Below are 25,837 nucleotides of genomic sequence, written 5' to 3'. Positions count from 1 at the left end.
TGGGAAAACCATTATCTTCACCTTACTAACAAGATCTGAGGCAGAATTTTAAAATACTTCAAGCAAAATCAAACATCAAGTTGTGGCAGAGCCAGAAAATGCCTACTAGCGACCTAATATTACACTTCCACAAGTGTTTTAATTGAGTCGTAACTAGTCAGTTTAAAAGTGACTTAAATGAAAAGAAAAAACAAAATACCAAAAATATTTTAGATCATATTTTAAAAGAAAAAACTCTTCTACAGAAAAACAGCCTATGATTAGTGACTTTATTATCATTAAAGAAATAAGTCTAAAAAAAGTAGTTCTTCATTTTTTACTTACTTCTTCCATTAGCTTTTCATTTGGTGATCCTGAACAAAGACAGACCAGGTAGGTTTGCTTGAAATTGCCTTTTGCACTGATTTCTGGATGGTCAGAGCACAGTTTTGCCAGGGCAGTAGCTTGCGTTAATTGCTTTGTTTTCATTAGGTGCTTAATACGCATATCCAGCAGGACGGGGCCTTCAAACACTAAAAATTCATTCACTTCAAAGAAAAACAAGCCAAAATATTACATACACGTTTCACAGCAGGTTACAGAGTTAACAGATGGCATTTACTCATTCATGGTTAACCCCTAAAATTTATACAAATCAAAAAAGGTACAAAAAGTACAAAGCATAGAAGAGAAAAAGCATCTTTGAGAACTGTACTTGTTTATTATAAGGATTCCCTGCTACAGAAGACCTTTTATCTACCTGCAGGTTTTAATTCATTCTAATTTCTTGGCAAAATAGCTGCACACAAAACAGATTTAGAAAGCATATAAATATTAAAATATTGAGATACCATTTAATTATAGTTCTACAGTAAGACAAATAACACAAAACCATTTCTCTCACATCCTTCTTTATGTGTTTGTGCTATGCCTTTGCTAATAGTTGCCTTTTAAAGACCTTGCTACGGAAGGATAAATGTGATGAGCGTAGAAGCATCCGAAGTTCTTTGTATTGGTGTTGAATATTTTGTATTACACATCCATACAATGCAGTCAAACTCCTTTAAAAGTTTTTCAGCCAAATTAAGTTTCGTACAAAAAAGAGGCTTGTCTTGTATACACTTGACTGTGTATAGTTTAAAACTCAAAGACACAGGAATGGCTGTATTTTATTCAACTATATTCTGTATATATGCCGCTACCAGAGTTAAAACCCTACTGTCTACGCTAACAACCCAACTCTAGATGCTTCAGTGGAAGGCATAAGAATCCTGCAAAAAAGGGGAGCACAGGGTAACGTTCCTACTCTTACGTACACATCTCAGGTCTCATCCAGATCTTCAATATCAAAATTACTTCAGCTTTGAAGCATGAAGCTTAGTACTACCTCCAAAATATTTATAGTTAGTTATTTAAAACTAGATAGACACAGAGACAATCAATTTTGTTTAATCTTTTTGACATCAACCCCTCCCTGAGACAACTGTTTCCAGAAGCTAGTTACATACTGCATGAAAAATCTTTTTGGTTTTCAATTACCCACATCTTAATTTCATGACACATTCCCTCATCTTTTAAAAACAACAGAATTTTCTACTGTCCTTTGTTTCCACTCTTTCCTGAAAAACAGCAGATTCATGATATTCTTTCAATGTTATGTAAAATCTTGATCTTTTCTAAATGAGATTTTTTCCCGCCTTTGAGTATTTTCATCACCCCTTCCCTGAAACCTTCTGGGCATTTGCAGAGCTCACTTTCTGACGCATCTTGGTAGAAACATTCATTATATTCCTCTTAATTTACTCGCCTTGAATTTCACTTGAATCATGTTCCCATTCACCTAATTTATATTTTCTTGACTTTCAAAGTCCTGTTCAGTCTTGATGAAATAATTAATTTCAGCATCTGCAAAATTAATTACCTCTCTAGTATTTGGAGTGTTAGTATACCAAACATGAGGTTTACTGAAAGAAAAAAGATCATCTCACTTCATTCTTTGCTTCCTCCTATCCTAGTTAGTTTTTGATTCATGACTGTCTTTCATTTTATCTCATGATTTCTCCTTCTTCTTGCTACTTATACAGGATATTACTAAAAGCCCATCTTGCAACTGAAATTAGGTCAACCGTTTTCTTTTTTATCATTTTAGTGCACAGAATTTTAGGGCAGAAAATTCTGCCTTTTGCAGAAATCAGGCCTGTTAGACCCCATCATTATCTTTCACGCATTTTCAGATTTATGGTTGAATTATCATTTCAACCAACTTGTTAGTTATTTGTTCAGGATCCTTGTGCACTGTTACAAATCATCAGTGATGGCTCACTGATGTGTAAGAATATTCAGTCAAATACGAGTTCTTTCTTCCTTTCTCCATGTCGATGAAGATATGACCAGATTTTTATTCATGCAGGAACAAAGGAAAACTAGAGCGCACTAACAGACAGTTAGTAGATGGTAACCATTTTTGTGTTTATTAGAGGACATTTGCCTTTTAAGCAGCAGAATAAGTGTTCTTTTAATGTCATTACCAATGCCTTATAAAAAACGTTCGTAACTCTTGTCAACCCACAAATGACCCAGTGATTAATTACATTCAATAGTTTTAGCCTTCCTCTTCCTCCTACCAGGTACCAGTAATCCTTTCACCCACAGTGCTCACTCCCAGCTAGTCTGCCTGGAATAACATTGGAACATTTTACCTTATTTCTGTAACAAGATACAGGAAGACCTTAGACTTTAAGCTATACTGGTAATCCAAGACATTTCACTGTGATTTATTATTATAATTACTGCATTTAATATTTTAGAGACTGTGTTCTATCTGCTAGTCCTCAGTAATCCCCTTCCTTTAGTGTTTACTGCTTCAGCCAGCCTGCCTTGCATAAGCATCAGAACATTTTCTGTTATCTTCTCAACAAGATATAGGAAGACCTCGGGGTTAAAGTTACATATTAGCTCTTAAGCCTTTATTCTAATTCAAGTGATTATAGTCATTACAGTTAACATCTGAAAGCTCATTCAAAACACAAGCTTTAATTATATTTATTTCGTAACTGAACTATGTATGACATTTTGAGACAAAAACCGGTGCCAAGGTTGCAGGAGCAAGTCTATGGTGGGGAATAGTCTTAAGGATAAGCTTTGGGTTGTTTGGGGTTTTTTTTGGTTTTTTTTTTTAACATTTTAGAAAAATATTTTATAGTGCAATGTCTATTTCAAAAGTTATTGTAGACAAATTGTTAGTTTACCATAACGAATATAGCTTCATAAAAATGCTTTGAGGCACAAGTGCTTTTTCAGCACAAGTTAGTTAACCTCTATGAGCACAAAACCTATAGTATTTAATGAGAATGACAGTTTATCAGTAGCATGATTCTTGGAAGATTTGTTAAACATCGTTTTTGTGCAATGCTCCACCATTCATTAAAATTCACAAACTTATCTTTGTACAAGGCATGTGCAGAATTCATATAAAATTACAGAACTAACGAGAGAAAAAAAGACAGGCAGGTGACATCTGACAGATGGTACTATGATCTACTAACTCTGGCAAATAAACTTGGAGATACTGGAATATAACCTTTTAGACACAGTTTCCCCATTATTCCCTTGAATCCCATAGCTGGAGTCTCAGGTCATACTACCAAGTGATTCCATGTCAAGTCCGCAAGAACTACTATGAACTTTTATTACAGGTAATGCTTATACCATACATGAATTAAAAAAGAGAAAAGATAATCCATAGATTAGTAGCACACATGAGCATGAATAAGCCGCGAGCACAGTTCTGTAGCAGTAAGTTCTCTATGGTGGACAGTCCACATGTATGTCACGTTTTGGCTGACTGGAGGACTTGTAGAGCACAAAGCAAAGAATTTTTGCCTTACTGAAAGCACCCATAATCCTACTAACTCTACCCTTCGCCAATTCTTGGGTAGGTATAGATGAATCTACCACAGACTTTTTTTTCTTCTCAACCTCGCTCTGGCCAAGGAGGATGAAGGCAGGAGGTGAATGTACATGTGGACTATCCATCTCAAAGAACTTCAGTTACTAGTCAGTAACCTCTTTAGTCATCTTCAAGTGTTAGTCCACATGTGCGTTCACACTGTGGGTGACTGAACTGTACTCGATACTTTCATATTTACCTGGAGCTGGGTCTCAGAATCCTTCATGCAAACAACATCTCAGCACAATTCTGCTGAATGCAGCACCAATCCTGGATGCTTCTACGATGGCATATTGTCTGGTGAAAGGGTAAAAGAAGTTCCAGGTGGCTGCTTTGAATATACCCAGGATGCAAACACTTTTTTTTTTTTTTTTTTTTTTTTTTAAAAAAAGTGAGGCTGCTGGTATCATTCGACTTCTGGCAGCAGATGCTCCAATTACTGAAAATAGTTCCATGCTGGCTGTTCCAAGTTCTAACCTGCCTGTTATCCACCTTGATAATCTCTGAATAGTGATGTTTGTATCCTTGAACCTCTTTTCAGTGGGACATACTTCAGAAGTCTGCCTACTACATTTAAACTTATGAAAAAATCAAGAACTTAATTCCTGACATCCAGGTTTACATCTCTAAGGATAATCAGAAAAAAAACCAGCAGCAGCCTGGCTTTTTGTAGGGTTATCTCAGAGCCTTTTCCTCTAGACAGTTCCTCCACTCACCCTCAGTGCCAGCTGAGGAGATACCAGTGACAGCTTTGAAGGATTTCACCATCACTACAAGAAAATGACAACCTCGAAGATGGAAAAACAGGTTCATGCTGAACAGCACAAGCCACACTGACAGAAACTGAAGGTGGAAGTGCACTAGTAGAGTGTTTTACCATTACATAGGCTATCACATAGCCCAAACCACTTAGGCATACTTCAACTTTCAGTCTTTGGTACACTAAGCAGTAAGACCAACCAGATTAGCCACACAACTTCAAGAAACATAAATTCTGGTTTGTTATGAATGCAGATCAGCTTCAATTCAAGATTAAATCAGTCCTGATCTCAAATTAAGCTATCTGGTAGCTCAGGAGGAGGCCAATAAGACAGGAGACTCACTATCATGTGAAGACTTAAGGCTATCTTACTAAGGTTTCCTTTCCTAACCAATCAATGAAGGAGAGAAACATGGAGAATTCCTCTCTCCAAATACAAGCGCTTCTTGTTCATCATATGCAATCTCAAGAAAAAAGTAGCCATGCAGCTGAAACCTGAAGTAGTAGCAGGTCCAGTCAACATGCAAATGCAATGCAATGTCTAACAGCAATATGAAAACAGTTACCGAGTGCTAAAGCAGGTGAACCATTTACTTTCAGACTAGTCAGTGATCACAGCTAATACTGCCACATCTTGAATTTAGTGATGTAGATAAGAGATTTTATTTTCACGTCTAGGATATCTTTTCCAAATTTATTTCTGCTTTGGTACTGAGACTAGCTGTTCCCACTATTTGAGGTCAATGGAAACTGGTTGAGTGGTGCTCCACAGCAAAGAATGTTACCAACATGCTCTTAGGGGATGTCTGAAATATTATTTGAAAAGATTGGTACTTTGCTATCCTCATGACCCGATGGGATCATGTAACTTTGGGTGATCTCTTAAGTCTAAAATGTCCATGATGCTACATAGACAAAACTGAAAATTTGATAGATATTCTTTAAAGGTACAGGAAACAAGTTTAGGTGGAGAAAGGAAGAAAATTCACATGAACAAGCAAGCAGTTTACAGCTCCTGAGCACACTTTTAAGAGATAATACTATTGAGGAACCAGAATTTGAATCAAAAAATTGCAGGCCTAGTCGCATAATTGTTGTGGGTCCTCTTGGGTAAAGGCAAGGGACAGAAGCAAGAAACAATGAGATCTGTGGAACTGGAGGAAGGATCTCTCTTTTCGGCACTGAACTGCTCTGAGGGAGTGGAAGATTGCCTGGGCATTCTTCAAATGAATGTAGATTGATTCATGACACAATACCAAACAGATTCAGGAAACTCAAAAGGAGTTTCTCTCAGGAAATCTCTCAGATGGCAGCCATGAGTAGTGCTATCAACTCTAGACGTCCACTTAGGGGGCCCACAAATGACATCCAAAGACACTGCTGACAATTCAGTTTCTGCAAATAAATTCGCTTTGGAGTCACCAGTCAAGAGTAAGAAAAAAAATACATTCCTCAGCTCATTAGGAATCCAAATTCCCACTTCCAGGCTAGTCCTCCATACAAAACAGACTAGCATTGTGGGAACAAGCACAGCCCCAAATGACAATTCTGATGTTCCACTTGCAGGGGGAGAGAGATAAATTTTCTTCAGAAACAACTCAGGTGGGGCATCAGCATTACAATAGTTCCCAAGAGGAGATTCTTTTTTATTTGGTGACATCTATTGCACAGAATCTGGTAACTTAAGCCAGGTTTCCCAACATTCGTGGTCAGAGATGGACTAAAAATCCAGGGCAATGGCAATGTTTGTCACCCAAGCAGGTGACAAATCAAGTGGCCGGAAAATATTTTCGGTGTGAAAAGGTTTTATATGTGCACGCACACACACACACAAATCTGTATCTACTGTATGTATGTAGTTCCTGCAGTACAGTTCAAGACAGATTTTACTATTTTATATCATAGTACTGTATGAACATCTTGTAGTTATGCAGTAATACCCATCAGCATCAACAAAATCAGTGACAGCGCTTCAAACAACTTCAAACAATCCATCCTCTACTTTTTTTGAACTCCTTAGTGCATGAATCCTTACAGATAATACATTCATCAGAAAATTGAGCTGTGCCCAATGCTGTCAGGAGTAAGGCTATTACTTAATGACATGGCAGTCAGAGAACAGTCTCCCTAACATCTTAGGAAGTACTTCCTGCTCATATTTAGGTGGAACCTATGCAACAGTCTATTCCCAAAACTAGGAGAGCAAGAGAATAGCCCAGTTCAGACAAGCCTGCATTTGCTTGACTGTAATCAGAACAAACCAGCTGCGCTGCGTGGTCAGAGAAAATGAACTTGTCTCTCACAATGTGTCCTGAGTTCGTACAATTTGAAAATAGAGGAATTCAAAAGGATCTGCCTCTGAGATGAAAGAGACACCTAGTTGTGCTTCCTACAGCAAAGAGGCAAACTGACCTTCAGGAGTCAACAACAGAGGTCTTCAATAAGAGATAATCACTGACCTAAAATTCAGCAGATATCTGGTTATGTCCAAGATTCTGAATAGGTTATAATTATTCTGAAGAGGTCATAATTGAGACTACCAAGACTGAAATAAAATAAAACAAACATGAAGACAAATACAGGCAACAAAAGCCTAACAGGATGATATGAGGAAAAACACCTCCAGTCTCAACTAGTTGTTTCACCTCCAACAGATAAATGTTTACACTAACCATTACTCAAAGACCGAGTTGATCAAATCTGCCAAACGATAACATCCCAGTGTAACAAGCTGACTACTTAAATACTTGGGAACTTCTGAACTAGCAAATGGTAAAGGCAACGTTAAGAACAAAACCAAAATCCCGTAAACAAAGTTTACAGATATTCCAAAGACTGTCATACTGGAGTTAAGGATGAAGACTGCTGAGAGACAGTTGTCTACTGAAAGAGGGTAAGTGGTCACCAGTGGGAGTGCTGGATTACAGACAAGAAAGCCAGCTCTCTGGGCAATGGAGTTTTGGTATTACTAAAATATCCTTCAAATTAGCAAGAAGATTACAAAATGCAGTATTACAGAGGATGACAATAGCTAGAGAACAGCTTATCAACTGAGTAACAAAAATATGGATATGTGGTATAACAATCTTGCCACTGATACAAGTAATAACTGACTGACTCAGGTTACAGTTAAGTCCAAGGCAGAAGCATCCTTGAGTAAACAACATTCAGGAGTAAAAAGAATCCTGAAATGTCTGTAAAAAACTTTGCAGGAAAACACTGATAAAATGAATAATCATCAAAACCAGATTCATGAGGGAGTTCTTAAAAAAACTCAAATATAAGGCAAGTAAAATATTAATTAAACCTCTCTCTTAGAAGTACCTTACTGTTAAGAGGACTAGAAGGTGGCTGATAGGAAGCTAGTAAAAGAGTACTCTGGGGGACTCTGAGAACTGCACACCAATCCAAAAATCTGTATTAGAAGCATAATAAATTACTAAAGAAGCAGCAAAATGCGAATCTTATGGAAGAGTAAGCACAACTTCTATAAAAAAGTAATAAATCACATTATACATTTACTGGACTCATCTGAGGGAGTTGTGATAATATGAATAAAGGAGATCCAATTAATTTCCTAAAGGCATTAAAAGAAGTCCCTCAAAACCCCTAAAGATACCAACCTATCTTGGTAGTAAAAGGACGATCCTTACACAGATAAATTATCAGTTAAAAGAGAAAAGGAAAAAAGAAAACAAACTCTCAGTGGGTTCCCTGAGGATCTGTACCAGGACCTCTGCTGTCCAGCTTTTTTATAAATATTTGGAAAAGGAGGGTAGAGAACAAGGTGACAAAACATGCTGATAAAAGCAGGGTAGTAAAAACATGCCAACAGTAAAAGACTGAAGAGGACTGCACTCCATAACGTGGCATAACAGACAAAATTAAAATGTTGATAAAAACCCCAAAGTGATTTTCATTGGGAAAAAATGCAATCCTAACTGTACATACAGAAAAATAGGCTGTGTGTCAGGGGAAAATCCTAACACTGAAGTAGGTACTACTCCTCAAGAAAGAAATTGGGACTAAACCAGACAGTTTTAAGAAAACATTGGTTCAATGCTCAGTCAAGAAGCAAGTCTAATGTTAGGAAATATTATGAAAGGAATGCAGAATGAAGCAGAAAATCAGTACACCTACATGTTGACTGCTGAATAAACCTTTGGTCCCCCATATGAGGAATGGGACAGTAAAGCTAGAAGATGCTATGGAATAGACACTACAGAAGAGAGAAGATGGGATATGACAGCAGTCTAATGAATCATGTCTTATGATGCATTCATTAAAAGACACGAGAATAGTTTACTTTTTAATAAATAGAGAATATCACATGAAATAAGCAGGCATCAGGCTAAAAGGAGGCAGACAGTAAGAGGAACTACTTTACTTGATGTGAGAACTGTGTAACTCTTGCCACAGACGCTTAGGTGTGACGGTTCATGCAGATTCTAAAACTAATTAGGCAAAGAATCAAAAATTTTCCCTATGCAACTGCTGTTATCCATTCTCAGAACTCTGGTCTAAATGAATCTTCGGTAATGGCCCTCTTTGCATTTCATAACTGAGTAAATGCCATTCTCATTTAAAAAAAAAAGTATGTATTTTTTATTTTTTGTTTTATGTCAAATAATTTTTGTATACCAGCACTGAACTTACCCCATCGTAAAATAGCCTGTATGTAATCTCCCTTCACACGGCTTATAAAGAAAATGGCAAGAGATCTCCAGGTATGATTACGTTTTATGCAAAATACCAACACTAAATTCTTTGTATTCCTAGGAACATACTGTCTTAATAATTCAGACAATGCTACAAGTATATTCATTTATATAGCTAATAAATTATCACATCAACTATATTCAACAAAAGACTTCCATATATCATCATAATATTTCAATATATTACAAAAATGAGGCATATTTTACCCCAATCATTGTTTTAAGTTTTACCTTTATCTGGATCCAACTGTTCCTGGGAAAGAATGCCACACAACACTGGGTTCTTCCACACTCCCTTCTCTTGTGTGAGTGTAGTTAAAATGTGCAGTTCCCGGCTACCATTTTCCATCAAGTTTTTATGAGCCACCTGAAGAATATATTTTACAAAACAAAGTATTGTTAAAAAAAGATATTAAGAATATCTTTTATACTCCTTTATACCTTATGTAAAAAAATAACTCTTACCAGATAAAGAGTTAAATGTATAACAAAACAATCTTAATATTCAGCCTATATAGGTTTTACTTCTGCCTCTGCCACCTAAGATTTAGGCTGAGAAACCAAAATGATTGAGTGCCCCAAACTCGCCTTGAAATTTATTAACATGGTTACTTCTTACATTTCTGAAACTAAGTTTTGAAATAGGCCTCCCTTTTAAAAATGGATGAGCAAATTCTCTGGTCCACATATTGGTCTGGCACCAGCTGCCTAAACTCTATTCTTTTCAGACTCTTCAGCAGCTCAATTTTTATGCACTGGAGACACTGAAAAAAATATTTTTGTAACGGCAAAAGATTTAAGCTGTAAGACCTCACTGAATGGTTCTATGCAAATATGAGGAAGGCAGGCTGGAGTCAAAATCAATTAAAATAGTTTCTACTGCATTTAGATACTAGGATAAATTCTGGAAGCAGATGTATGCTTGAGAGCAAACTAAATACCTGCAAAAATCTGTGGCTTAAGTAGCAATGCACAACTAACACTGGTCCTTAAAAAAAAAAAAAAAAAAAAAAAAAAAAAGAGGGTTCCTCTCTCTCTCTTCACTTTTCTTTTACTTTTCCACCTGCTCTGAGGGCTGTAGAACCTCCCGGCACCAAACACACCTCTTCAGAATTGATTTACATCAGAGAGTTGCTAGTCAAAATTCACTCTAAAAATCAGCCTTGCATCTTCCTATGTTATTTAGGCTGAGAATCCTGATGTAACTGTATCTGGTCTTTTTCACTATTATTCCTTCCTTCTCCCTAATACCCACTTTTTTTTTTAACTGTAGGCAGGACCTTCCACTACATATTTCTGATAAATACGGAGGAGCTGAACTTGTTTCAACACTGTCCTTTAAAACAGAGCTCTAATCCTTAACCAGCTAGTGCCCTGTGGGAGATCTAACAATCCTGCAGATCTTTCATTCAGAATGAGTCTCAAATGTACAACCATAAATAGTAAAGAATGATTTATATGATATTATTTCATTTCTAACAGTGTTAATAGACAAATATCTTTTAAACAATGAGCTTTCTTTCAAGTATCTGAAAATATTTTTTTCCTCCACAGCTGCTACATGAACTATGACAGACAAATGATATGACTGACAGCAATTACTGCAGAGTACACAGGATTTCCAGCTGAAGACCTCGATCTTTATCAGCCACCAGGAAACTAAGTCTTCAGACATGCTACATACATAATATCCCTAGGTTTCCAAACCATTCTTAAAAGCTATTAAGTCTTCATTTCATGAATCAAACTCACCTGTACAAAAGCCTGAAATTCTTCCCATTTATTTTCAGGTAAATCAAGAGGCAGACACAGCAGAAGTTCAATACAGCTTCTGGAAGTCAAATGGGAATATTATTCGAGGCAAACGTTGGCTTTTAAAATGTATAATCAACAATTCTTTATTCTAGTATCCAAATAGTTATTTGTTTGAAATGCCAAAAGTCACAAAACAGTTTGCTTTCTTTGAACATATAAAGAAAAGGTCATGGACACTTGCAGAAACTGTAAAAGCAAACTGTAAAAGACACCAATTTAAAAAAAAAAAAATTGGATTTATCATTGAAGTCCAACCCTGTAACAGCCTGCGTAAATTGATGTACTTTCAGATTGCATGCAGATCAATAGTAGCAAAGTGTTTCAAGCCAGGGATGTTGGCTTGTCCTAGATCAGGAGTCCTTCTCAAGACTGCCCCATTTCCAACAACCAAAGATATTCTCTCTCACATACAGCATTCACCATGAGGAAGGAAGGTGCTTCCCAACCTATTTAAAATTTCTATAGATTGTGAACTGGATTGGAAAAGCATTTAGGCAGTGAAAAGTTAATACCATACAGGTTGGTTTTAGTAACTGAAAAACATACTCACAGTGCTAAACGTTCAAGCACAAAGGCTACATTTTCACACTCAGAGGTAAGATAAGGTCGTGCTTTAACATAACTTCGGATAGCCACTGTATACACCTCTAACAGGGGCAGAGGGTCTTCTGATGTTTTCCACTTTTCTGCATATTCCAGCAAAGTCTGTTTAGGAAAAGGAAAAAACAACCCCCAAATTCAGGACCAAATATAAGTTTTTAGTTTTATACTCCTCACTGGTAGGCTATCCTCCTTAATGATTACATCTCTCTCCTTAATATGAATTCCATGTTCTCAAAGCATGCCTTTCTTCCTTAAAATTTATTGTTTCATTAACAACTGGAACTTAAACTCCACACACAATCATTCTCTGATCATATAAAAATGTTACGAGTGACACTTCCCCCCTATGGTATCACCATACGATTCATTTTACATTCATATTTTCCAAATATAGAAGCCTGAAGAGCATATCTGGGAACATACATACTTAAGTTTTTTTTCAGAAATACATAATGAAGGGACCAAAACCTCATTTTTTAGACATTCACCTCTACAGTTCAGCTTCTAAAGCAAGCAAATTTGAAAGTATTAGCCTTTATTTTAACTTCTCTACTTTCAGGAACAGTTTCACATTTCCTCTCTCTTGCCACTTTGCCGATACAGGTATCTTCAGGATATCACTTTTTACATGGTCCTGAAAGGAATATGAACTATGCATTTTAAAGACGTCATTTATACACCAAAAACTCATCAGTCAAAAAGTTGTTTTCCTACTTGCCACATGAATACCTACAAACAATGATTTCAAAATAAAACTCATGGGAGTGATGGAATAACCACCACCACCACCCAAAGTACAAAAGGCTTCCATTCATTTCAGTTAGGGCCAGGGGACTCAGACTCAGACACACATTAAGGTAGAGTAGCTAGTAAGGTTCTCCTACCAGCATCCAATCCATGTCCCCTTGGATCTCTGCTCTCAAGCCTGAGGCAGCTTAACAGATCACAAACCAAACTGCTGCAGGTTTCAGTCTGTCATATTAAGATGACCGATTTTGCTGTTTGGTTCTTGGGGATATAACAGGCAGAAAGCTCAGAGTAACAGATAGCAATTTAGGTTGTCTGACACCCTGCTTAAAGCAGGGCCATTAGAGTAAGTTGTTTGGAGTAACATCCAATGGAGCTGTGAGTAACCTGAAGGACAGACTCCACAGCCTCTGTGGGCAACCTGTTTCTGTGTTTGACTACCATTTATTGTGATTCCCGTCCGTCCCCCCCCAAATACCTAGATGCAGTCCCATGGGTACTGAATATAAGGGATTAATCTCCCTCAACCCGCTGGCCACACTCTTGCTAGCACAGCTGAGAGCGTAGCTGGCGCTCTGCCGCAAGGGCACACTGCTGGCTGTTCAGGAGGACAGCTGGGTTGGTGTCCGCAGAGCTGCTCCCCAGCCACTGGCCCCCAGCCTCTACTGGTGCATGGGGCTACTCCCTCCCACACGCAGGGGCTCGCCTCAGCTGAACTACATGTCAGCCCATTCCCCCAGGCTGTTGAGGTCCCTCTCAATAGTCTCCCTGACCTCCCGTGTATCACTGCTCCCGTCAATTTGGTACCATCTGCAAACGTGCTGAGGATGCACTCTCCCCTCATCCAGTTCACTAACAAAGAAGTTAGAGAGTATTTGCTCCGGTGTCAAGCCTTGGTAGGATGCCACAAGTAGCCAGCCGCCACCTGCACTTTGTACTACTAAGCAAAGGTCTTTGAGACCCACAGTTCAGCCACCTTATTATATTGCCTGGATAAGTGGACTATTTCATGGATTTGTTTATAAGGATACTATGGGAGACGAAGTCCGAGGTCTCGCTGACGTCAGGCAGAAAAACATCTGCTGCTATCCCCTCATCGGCAGAACCAGCTATTTCATCACAGAAGGAAATCAGGTTTGTCAGTGTGAAAACATTTTACATAGCTCATATTGTCAAGGCCATTTAGCAAAAGTCACAGTTCCCCTTTTTATTGATTTGGACAATACTGGTTCAGAGCCCTCTGGACAATAAAGCTCTTCTGCTACAGAATCCCCCACATACCCGAACAAAAAACAGAACAAAGTGACTCTCAACTAATTTTAACATGCAAATACTAACATTTTGTTTAATTTTTAATATGCAAATGTAAAAATCTTAATGAACTTGCTATGTCTGGAATATAATGCAGCTCAAACGATAAAATCGGACTTTGAGCAAGTTGTCTCTGGCTTTATGTATTAGAAAGTAAGAAAACCAAGCATTAATTCTTCAGGAAAGGCAAGTCAGTCACATTAAAAGACAAGACAAAACAAAACTAGGTTTATTGCTGTCTTCAACTCTACTAAATTTAGCGTAAGTTAAATTCAGCATTGCCCTATGTTAGGTATCTGTACTGAGTTAGCTAGTGGTACCATTAAGAACATACTTAAAATTCTCATATTTGGCAGTGTCCAAAATAAACCCTTTCAATAAAAAATGTCAACTATATTAAACTGAATCAGAAAACTGTTCAATGTGGTTATTTGCAGTCACAATACTGCCGCCAGGTTATAGCACAGACAAAACACAGACCAAAGGTATGCCAGTCAAAGACATAACAGGTTAGAAATACGCAGTTTTTGGCAAACTGTTGCATTAAAACCTATTTTGGTTTTAAAGGAGGTCTTAATACACAGTCACCTTAAAAGAAGTTACATACTCTACCTTTCTGTTGCAGTAGAAGATGCTTCTGCAGCATCTAGTGCTCCCTACTGGAACCTTGAACCCTACTGGAATATGGTCTGTTTTACTGTGACACCCAATGATGCTCTCCTAACGGCAGCAAAAAAGCACCACAGGTCATGGCAGCGAAATCAAGGAAGAGTAAAATACAGCAGAAGCATGAAAGAAGCAACAAAGGAGGACTGGATAAACAAGCTAACAATGTTAGCAAACATCTATTTCAGTACCATTTGACAATTTTGATCAATGCACTAGAATAATCAGATCAGAACAAAGGAGTCAGCTTCAAAGAATCTTAAAAGAAACTCCAGTAAAAAGTCTCCCTCTGCCCAGCTACTCACATAACCAGATGTACTATGATTTCAGTTATTGATTTGTCATAGATGACATGTTTAAGGATGCTAGCAGTAAAAGGGCAAAGCTGAAGACAAAACAGCGTACGAAAGTAGACTTTACATCCTTCACTCTTTGGGTCTTGAAGCAATACTTTGGGCAGAACAGGCAGTGATTTATTCCTCTCGTCCAGCTGACAGAAGCATTCACATTAAAAGAACAAATGGGACAAGCTTCAGGTTTACATGAATGCCATAGACTTGCAGAAGAAACCCCTTTCTACTTAACTTGATGTTCTTTCTTGTTAAGAATACAGCAGAGCAACCAATGCAGCACCTTGCACAGTACAGTACTGTAGAAAATTTAAAATAAAAAACGTACTTGTAAAATCCTTTTTCCTTAAGGAATAAATTTTTCCTTCTTTTAAGTGCTTGGGTATGACTTTTATTTTTGCACTGGAGAAAAAAAACCCACACAACCACTTTTTGTTAAATGAATATTATAGCATAACCAATTTTACACTTGCTTAAAAGAAACAATTCTCCCTGCAAAGGGGAAATGTGAAAACAAGTTGCTGGTGAATAAAAGAGGGACAAGCACGGTAATAAAACATTCAGCATAGCTTACCGTTCATATGGATTCTTAAACATGCTGGGAAAATTCTTTGTGTGAGCTTGGAATGTTACCTAGCTCAAACAGGGAGTCAGCTTCATAATTTGAGTTAAAGCTAATGTTGTCATCATAGATTATTTTCCTTTCCTGACTGATTTGAAACAACATATTTCTCCTTTTAGATTAAATATTAAAAAAAAAAAACACAACAAACCACCAAACACCCCACAAACAAACAAGTGGTAGCTAACATATCAGACCAAGGCAGTAACAGGTTGCATAAACTGCCATTCAGTTTTATCCAGCTGATTGTCCAAACTTTCTAGAGCTGACCTGGCCATCATAAATCTGCCAAATAGCTTCTGCCAGTAAGGTAAGTAAGTTGATATATGAAGTCATTAATCCTGTTTAATACCAGAAACACTAAGTTTACCTGTTAAAAGACTTGATGTAAATTTCATTTTGAGTGTGTGGCCCATCTACCTTTACTAGTGTCCTCTTCAGAAGTCTGCAACAAGATTAATGCAAGCTTTGACAAGTGAAGGACATTTCAAAGTTGGCTACCAAGCCAATACAACACATCCTGAAAGTCTCAAAGTGTTGAGTTGAGCAAGAGAGGGAAGAAGAAAGGGGGTGAGGAAGGAGAAGGAAGCAGGGAGATGTAACTAAGCAATCGGTCATCTGAGAAGCGTGACTGAAAAATTATCAAGAGGATGCTCACCAGGCGTTGCAAAGACAGAGAGCAACACCTAGAACCTAAAGAAGAAACCAACTGCCCCCATAGAGAAAGACCAATTCATAAAGCAAGCCATGACAAGTGACCATGGAGACCTGTAACAACCAGATCAGAACATCTCAAGTTTCATGGGGCAAGAAAGAGAGACCTTATAGGTCGTCAGCATGCTAAAAAGCCTCCAGCTAGGCAGTATCACCATCTGATCTGCACAAGGGAGGATACTGAAGTTCGCAGGCCCATTATGACAGAACCCAGCTGGAAATCTCCCAGATAATTAGGAACTTTACAGAAATATCATGTAGTCATTAATACCAGAAAATTGGATTGGGGAAGAACTACAAAAGCAGTTGCAGAACCTATGAAAGCCCAACCAACACTACTCCAATCCACATCCAGATTAATAAGGATAAATTGAAGCAAATTTTAATTTTGAAAATATGTTTAGTAGTAGTTAACCAAAACAACAAAAAAAGTAGATATAACCAACGCATTGGCAAATTCTCAGAATCTACCACCTAACAAAAAACATTTGGTACCTTAGTGAACTGTTACTACCAATACTGTCCTTTAAAAGTGGCGTGTACAGATGCAAACACACTGTATAAAGCAAGCAGAGAAGTTTGCACTATAATGCTGAAATTAGTGCCACTATGTTCGATAGTGCTATTTTTATCTCATATATATAGATCAGCCACTTCCAAGCCTTTACATGAACTATATTAAGTACTTATGCCCACCACGCCCTTCAAAAGTATTCATCAGTATGACAGATTTCCTTGTCTGGATGTCCCCAGACTACAGCACTGCCACTGTACAAAGAAAATCAAATTCATTCTGCTTTGCTTAATGAATCATTGTTGTGCTCTGCTTACAACCCTAAAAAGAAAGAATTTACCCCCAGCCCTGGGCCTCATTAAGTTATTTATCTCCCTAGTCAGGACATGCTTGTTAATCAAGCCAAGTGCTGTATTCAGAGCACAGCAGCAAAGTTTTGTTCCTCTGTGAGAAACGGCATTTTATTTCAGCAGCAGCTTACACAGTCAAGAATGCTCAAAAAAATGGAATCATTTCAATTTGTCCAATAAAAATCAGTAAGCATTACATCTGCGATTTAAACTGTGGAAAATATTTAGCCATGGGTCATACTCAAACAATACATTTTATCTTCTTCAATCTTTATCAGAACACTTACATGAATGTTGCAGTAGCAATGCACCCACCAGAGGATGCTTTTCTACTTTCAAAAATTGTACCAAGCAACCGTCTTTGCTAAAACTAGCCCTGCAATACCAAAGCTATGTTAAAAACATGTTTCATACTAAAAGAAGGCATTATTTACTATTAACTGGAGTTTCACATGTACAGTCCACACCTACATGTTTCTTCAGCTCTTAAGATCAGATTCTTACGCCTGTAGGTATCAGGATAAGGGCAAGCTTGCCTGAATACATTAGAACGTGCCTGAGTGCCATTTCCATTCCCTGCTAAGCCCAACAGACTAAGAGGTGGGGAAAGTGGCAGTGGTCACACAGGTAAGCTGCACCTCTCAAACCACTCCAGTAACTAGCAAAACCTCTATTTCAGTGACTTTCCTCAAGCACATCCACACAGGAGAAGAGTCCAAGCAACAAGCATTGATACAATCAAGTTATCTGGAGATGAGCCTTTAGGAGCTGCACACAAAGAGTGGCTACGAGAACGCCCTCCATGAAGTCAACTTCCACAGTGGCAGAGGTAGCTAAGCGATGTCTGAGCTCCAAGCGAATAGTTAGGTTCAGGAGTGACAGCACTTCTCCGTGAGATCACTCTGCCACTTCATGTTCATGTGGAGCACATGCCCACAAAGGCAGGGCTCTCCTTCAGTTGGCACAAGCCCACTACCCACTCCTCCAGTACCTGTCAATAACCGAATGATCCAGAAGAGCAGCTGTTTTCACAGGAACCATCACAGGGTCTGATTCAAGAAAACAGGGCAGGCTTTATTCAAAGGTGGTGAAGGATGGCTACAATTCTGTTAGCACCAACAGAAATTTCAAAAGAAAGTGAAAGCTACAGTCACGAAAGAGGATAATACAAGAAAATCAGTGAAGCAGGTCTCCCATATCAACCATGCACATGATTTAAGAACCTTTCTGCTTGGCTTAAGATTCTCCCCTGTGAAGAAGGCAGGTATGCTTTAATGACCAGAACCATTCACAGCTTGTATCACTAGATGGATCATGAGCAAATGAAAATGAATTTGGGATCCTGAGTTTGGTATCATCATATAGAGGAAGATGCAGAGAGATGCTGTACACCCCAATGAGCCTGACACCGTAACTACTTCAGTCAAATCAGGTTCCACTTACTGCTCTGGGCTGGTTTAGAGTTGGATGCTTAGGATTAAAGGGACTGAAGGGGCGACGACATATACTATAACTTGACCCAGAACAAAGACATCCTAAAGACAAGATCAGGAGAAAAGAAGCTGACATTGCTTACTAAACTCTGCTAAATGCCTTGGAATGTCAACAACCCCAAAGTATGGACTGCAGCATGGTAGATCAGGTCTATCACGGTAATGTGGTTCAATATGCTACGTCAGGAATAATGTGTAGCCATAATGGGTCTGTATGGAGATTGTGAGGGATCATTCAGAACAAGAAACATTTTGAATGGGAGACTACCTGCAAACTGAAGGCAGTCAGCCACGAGACTCATCTGCAAAGAGTACCTACATCAAACAGGTATTCAAGAACAGCTTATGCACAAGGTCACCAGGCAGCATGCTGCAACTGTGAGAGTGCAGTCAAGGTCCATTAGATTCCACCCCTGAGTAGAAAGCCCATCTATATGAGGCTTGTAAGGGGAAAATGCCAAGAACTGAATGTCATCGAAGATTGCCAGTAGTGACGAAGGAAGATGTAGCAGTCTGAGCAAAGGAACTAAGGTATTGCAGCAATGACTCTGGAACACTTTGTCTTGACAAATCTCCTAGAAAAAACAAGACTAGGTGAAGTCTCCTTCACATACCCAAATACTGAACTGGATGGGGCAGGGGCATAACCTCTAGCAACACTTCGAGGATAAAGAAGTTTCTCTGTCTTAAATAAATATATATGTAATTCAAATAAATATATATGTAATTCACATATGTGCAAATACATACACAGGCTATCATATTAGGACAATGATAATTCTGTTGTTCTCAAACCAAATGACTTTTTTTGTTACCTGAAAAAACAAATTGGACAAATAAGGTACAAAACCAAAGCGGGTATAAGTAAACTTAAGAAATTAGCACAGTTTCAGAGATGACAGCCTTAAGGTCTGTTATCTGTAATGTATTTCTGTAACAACTCAAAGACTTGAGTTTTATGGTTCCTCTGTAAGAAAACTGCTCCTTTTCTAAATTTCACATTATCTATTACTCTGAAAGACCAAAGACAACCGCATTGGCTAACATACACGGTGAACATTTTTGGCTAGCATACCACGTGAGTAAAGTTCAAAACTCAGCTTTGTGGTGTCTGAAAGTTTTATATAGCAAAATGTATACTCTATGGTGTATAAGTTGTTTAAGTTCAGCAGTACTGGAATAAGCCAAACCAAGCAGGGAATAATTTAGATAATTTGAAAAAGCGTATACTTTTTTGGTGGATGGAGGAGATGATTTGAGATATTTATTGATGGTGGGGATAAAAAGAATAAAGCATTTACAACAGCATGAGAGAATTTACAAGTTATAACCTCTCTCATGGACTTCTATCAAATTTGGTATGTTCTGGAGTCATGCTACTTAGTATGCATGGGAATTATTGCCAAGCTGTTACACGAATGCAAACAAAACATCATGCTTCATATTAGAGTAGCTATGCCAATACTGCTCCTTTCTCAGATAAGACTGTTGTGTTTCCCCTCAGTGTGGCAGAAAATAAGGTAATTTAAATACCAACAAAGAAAAAAAAAAACAAGAGGCAAGACTCTTCACATTTATTGTGTGTGTAAACCCACAGACACCAACCACAGAATATGACGGTTAACACCTATACTCTTAAACAACACAAACCCATCAAATCCACGTATTATCTAAATAGCTAAGCTAAATAATATTACATAATTATAAAAATAGTTATCAAGGAGGGTGTGACACCCTAGGGTGGTCAGTGACACCTTTTTTTTTTTTTTAAATTTTGATGCTGTCTTTATTCCCGCCCAAACACAGTTAAATACTGAGTGTATCAGTGAAGCACCTAAGCCAAGCTCACAACCTTTCACTTCAAACTGCCTGGAATCAAAACTCATCTGTAATTTTTAAATAAAAAACCCTGACATTTTTCCACCTGTCAATGTGACCAGCAAGTAGTTCACTACAGGAATAGCTCTTCCAGGTTTAATAAGTTCTAGCACCACAAAAGTTAAAGGAGTTTTGATTATTTCCATCACACTGCCAGCAACTGCAAGAACATAGGGTAGACATCAGTTTAAAATGTAACTATTTAGTATTTAATTTGTGATTTCATAACACTTCACAGCTGAACAAAAAATTTTGGTTGATTGTCTAAATCAAAAGACACCCAGACTTTTGGTATCCTGATAAATTTCCAACTTCATGTAAAATCTATTATCACAGCACTTATATTTTATTATAAAACATGCTTTGATTTAAGAATTAGCAGCTTGTGAAATTATTTATTTTGTCGCTGCTTGTATTTTCTTGAAGATCTAGACTTGAAATAGGGGCTTATGATTATGTAAAACACAGAATATCTCAGAAAGAGGTATTTATCAAGACACCGATATCAATTAGTAGAACAGAGCTAATTTTGTGCTGAAGACGACATCAACATCCTCCTGTATATGCACGTGCATAAAAATATATGCAAAACCAGGTCCCAATACACTGATCCAGGCCAGAAAATTGACCCTGGAGCCTGATCCACAGGCCTACAGCCCACAGAAGTCTTGGCTTTCATTTAAAAGAAAACCATTTCTAGCTCTTGGATTTTTTTTTTCTGATATTAGCTGATATAATGATAGATATTCAACCCTTCGAATGGCATACAACCTGCCCTTCCCCACAAAACACCAGTTGTGATCAAGATCCTTGAGGCAGTACTGTGAATTCAATGACTTCATTGCCCCTCTCTTGTTATGAGGTGTCATCACGATTTCGAAACAGAAAACCTGAGAATTAGCTGGAAGAAGGAGCACAGCATATAGGTCATTTAAATCAGTAATTCTAGTTTCTTTCATAGGCAAACATCATAGTCTTTATTGCCTACAGTTTCCAATGCTCTGGGAAAAAAAAAAAAATTACACCAAAACCAAGACCATTGCCAGGTCCCACAACAGACCAAGATACACAGGGTAGAGATGACCCCCACTCACTGCCCTGTCTTTCTGTCTCCTCCAATCTAAGGGAATGGCAACATCTTCATTCTTTTATTGTGCCACACACAACTCCATGGTGGAAAGACAGCTTCGCACAGATTTACACAAACCAAGAAGGAATAGCTTTTTCAATTTCTCTCTGCAGTGCAAGTTTTTAATATGCTTTAAAGAACAAGGACTGAAAGTAAAGTTGAAAGTAAAAGGGGGGTTGGACTAGATGACCTTTAAAGGTCCTTTCCAACCCAAACTATTCTATGATTCTAAAGTAAAAAGGATTTTATCCTGTGCTTCCAGTAAGGAAAACAGCTTATACCACTCCTATAGGTTACGGTAGTCCAAAATACTGAATTACACCTTAATTGATAAAAAAGTCTAAATCAAACTCTCATAAAGAGTGTAGTATTTTCTTTTCTTTTTTTCAGCATTGCTGATGCTACTGACAGTTTAAGGAAGTTGTGATTCTGTGTTTATTAGTAGCTTCACTTGTACTCTGCACAGCCATCTTCCTAATGTCTGTTCGTTATCATCGTTTAAATAACATTTATGGAGTAAGGGCTATTAGAACCTTGAGAAAATCCATGACCAGAGCTAATTCTTAATCAGCAAGAAACAAGTTTTAATTCCTATCAGCTCCCCAAACACGTTCAGTATGGAGACTCAAGTGCTTGTGACAGCACAAAGCAAAGAAAGCAGAATTATTTCTTTTCAGGAAAATGTCTTAAGATTCTTAAACTACTGCATGAAATCAGTAGGACAACAGGAGCAGATTTATCAGATTTCTTCTTTGAACAACACTAATAGTAACTAACAAGCAGTAACTTACATGGTAATTACCTTGCAGGACATGTGCACTGCTTCTATGTTCTCCAATTTTATCTTCTATCATAGAATCATGGAATCATTAAGGTTGGAAAAGACCTCTAAGATCATTGAGTCCAACCGTCAACCCAACACCACCATGCCCACTAAACCATGGCCCTAAGCACCTCTTTTAAATACCTCTAGGGATGGGGACTCAACCACTTCCCTGGGCAGCCTGTTCCAATGTTTCACCACTCTTTCAGTAAAGAAATTTTTCCTCACATCCAATCTAAACCTCCCCTGGCGCAACTTGAGGCCATTTCCTCTCGTCCTATCACTTGTTACTTCGGAGAAAAGACCAACACCCACCTCGCTACAACCTCCTTTCAGGTAGTTGTAGGGAGCGATGAGGTCTCCTCTCAGCCTCCTTTTCTCCAGGCTAAACAACCCCAGTTCCCTCAGCCGCTCCTCATAAGACTTGTTCTCCAGACCCTTCACCAGCCTCGTTGCCCTTCTCTGGACACGCTCCAGCACCTCAACGTCCTTCTTGTAGTGAGGGGCCCAAAACTGAACACAGTATTCGAGGTGCGGCCTCACCAGGGCCGAGTACAGGGGCACGATCACCTCCCTACTCCTGCTGGCCACACTAGTTCTGATACAATGGCCAGGATGCCATTGGCCTTCTTGGCCGCCTGGGCACACTGCCGGCTCATGTTCAGCCGGCTGTCAACCAACACCCCCAGGTCCTTTTCTGACAGGCAGCTTTCCAGCCACTCTGCCCCAAGCCTGTAGCGCTGCATGGGGTTGTTGTGGCCGAAGTGCAGGACCCGGCACTTGGCCTTGTTGAACCTCATACAGTTGGCCTCGGCCCATCGATCCAGCCTGTCCAGATCCCTCTGCAGAGCCTTCCTACCCTCGAGCAGATCAACACTCCCGCCCAACTTGGTGTCGTCTGCAAACTTACTGAGGGTGCACTCGATCTCCTCATCCGGATCATTGATAAAGATATTGAACAAGACCGGCCCCAAAACTGGGCCCTGGGGAACACCGCTCGTGACCGGCCGCCAACTGGATTGAACTCCATTCACCACAACTCTCTGGGCCCGGCCGTCCAGCCAGTTTTTTACCCAGCAAAGAGTACACCTGTCAAAGCCGTGAGCCTGGATGCCCAGGGAAGTGGCTGAGTCACCATCCCTGGAAGTATTTAAAAGACGTGTAGATGAGGTGCTTAGGGACATGGTTTAGTGGGCATGGTAGTGTTGGGTTGATGGTTGGACTCGATGATCTTAGAGGTCTTTTCCAACTTTAATGATTCTATGAATTTTCAAATCAATCTTGTACAAATACTGTTACATTCAAACAGTTCTGATAAATTTTCATTATTCTCGATTTAGTGAGACAATACATAAAATTGATCTGTGGTATTTTTTTCCTCCCTCGAAGATTATAACCTAGGGCAGAGAAATTAAAAAGCACAGGAAGAGCTATATCCATGATTTCTTTCTGTACTTGAATGTCTAAAGTTTGTCTGTTTAAGACTTCGAGTTTACTAGACTGCTATGGGAAAAATCTCAAATAATTATTCTTGCCAAAGAGTTAGTTCAAAAACATTAACTGCCAAAATCTTTATTTTTCCTTTTCTAAAAAGTACATGAAAAGATGTTTCTTGTCAAAATCCTATGTAACTGTTCAGACACTGGGAAAAGCAGACAATTACCTTAATTTAGCTTGGAATGCCAGAGATACACACATCTCACAGAAGTAAGTAAAAGGTCAGTCAGTATCCTGAAAGACAGGGTTTTTTTTTATTTGAAGGAATAAATCACCTTACTGTGGTGATAATATTATCTGACAATAAGAGAAGGAGAGTGAGATATACAAATTGATATGATTTAAATAGGTGTTCTTTGGAAACAGTTGTCTTCCATTATTATCTTGTTATAGACTCAGATCCATTGCCAGACATTGCCTTTTAAAAACATACAACAAAAGTGAAAGGGAGTAGAATTGGTAGTACCATGAACTGCTTGCTCCACGTAAGTACTGCTCAAGTGCTACTCATCATCTGTGTAGTTTTCTTTTTCCATGCAAACTGGGGAAACACAAGGCCATATATATTTATTTCCTTCAGGTCATGGAATATATTGCCGGTGGTCAGCTAATGAATGGCGCAAAAAAAGAGTGGTAACTTTAATACTCTGACCTTTAAAAGCTCCATGTTACTATCTGCTTGCAATTATTTCAGTTCTCACTTCCTCAAATTTCTTGTGTACTACTCCAGATGAGCAAGAACTACCTTTCAAATATACACAATTGTATTTTAAGAATGTAATGCACAATAATAAGCTAAGATACCTCCTGCTTGTCAATGTCCAAGTTACTAAAGCATGCAATGATGAGCCAAGTGAACCTGACAAAGCCAGACACGGCAGCTGTAAGGATATGAAAGTGCTTATCGTGCCTATAGAGAGAGTCTTCCTATGCTAACTGATTGCTGCGGAATGTGAAGAACACTGACAATGCAGCCATACTGACCTGTGAAGAAAACAGAAAAGAACAGATGCCTCCCAACTTTGTATTACCAGCACAATCCTCTGTTTTGTATTACAAAATTGAAATGTAGTCCTGAAAGCTGTAAGACTCTTACCAAAACTTCAACTGAAATTAAAATGGAAACGTCAGCCACTGTACCCCACTATCTAGTACCCTACACATTTCCTCATTCTTGAACTGCCATCTTTCTGCTTTTGACACTTGAGAAGTAATTTTACTGAAGCTCAAGACAAGTGAGATTTACTGTATCTCTTGTAAAAAATACTTTTTCCCCTTCATGAATCTGTATTTCATTTTGTTCCCTTTTTCATTTATCTCCATACCTTGCAGATAATCACTAACTGAACATAAGGATTTAAAAGTCTGACTAGTAGGCCTAGATAATTTCTCTCTGCTGTATTCCTTCTCCAATAAAGGAGCTATCTACTATTCAGTTATAAAAATAGCCCAATTAGTAAGATTAAAGACCTCCCCCAATACTAACTCCAAGGGTCTGTAATCTTAAGTCAGTTTTCACTTCCAAAACTAAAATCTATCTGCTTCTCCCTGAAATAGTATTTTCCATGCATATGCTTCACATTGTTGACCTTTTAGGTATGGTAGTCATGAGTTGCAACTAATTGCTTATGTTTAACTATTACTCAAAAGAAAATAGAACAACATTTGAAATTGCTGATAACTTTCCTTTCCCAGGAAGAGTTAAGAGCACCATGAAATATTTGTTAAACCAGTGAAGTTCTGGCGGTATCCATGGTTCTGCAAGAGGTATTGTTCATCAGTACTGGAACACACACAGAGACACAACTCTATGTTCAAACTTGCAAAGTCTCCACCAGTTACATCTACACAGTAAATATGCTCATTGAAAGCTCTTGCATTCAGGACCAGTATCTTAAAGGAGAAATATCGAGGCATCT

General features: G+C 38.4%; 1 protein-coding gene across 2 annotated transcripts in view; it reads right to left on the bottom strand.

Annotated features, from left to right (window-relative positions):
* ZNF292 (zinc finger protein 292) overlaps nucleotides 1-25,837 on the bottom strand; it is a 56,619-nt gene that overhangs the window by 14,640 nt on the left and 16,142 nt on the right. Inside the window, exons 2-5 of one of the 2 annotated variants that reach the window (XM_076333183.1) lie at nucleotides 11,772-11,926; nucleotides 11,159-11,237; nucleotides 9,638-9,773; nucleotides 325-527 (exon numbers count right to left, since the gene is read on the bottom strand). In XM_076333183.1, coding sequence (XP_076189298.1) covers nucleotides 325-527; nucleotides 9,638-9,773; nucleotides 11,159-11,237; nucleotides 11,772-11,926 — 573 coding nt within the window. Of the gene's footprint in view, nucleotides 1-324; nucleotides 528-4,127; nucleotides 4,178-9,637; nucleotides 9,774-11,158; nucleotides 11,238-11,771; nucleotides 11,927-25,837 lie in introns of those variants that run through there. The other variant, XM_076333184.1, reaches the window with a different exon arrangement.

Source organism: Aptenodytes patagonicus, chromosome 3, assembly GCF_965638725.1.
Source record: "Aptenodytes patagonicus chromosome 3, bAptPat1.pri.cur, whole genome shotgun sequence".
Classification (NCBI taxonomy): Eukaryota; Metazoa; Chordata; class Aves; order Sphenisciformes; family Spheniscidae; genus Aptenodytes; species Aptenodytes patagonicus.
This window is presented reverse-complemented; position numbering and strand designations above follow the sequence as displayed.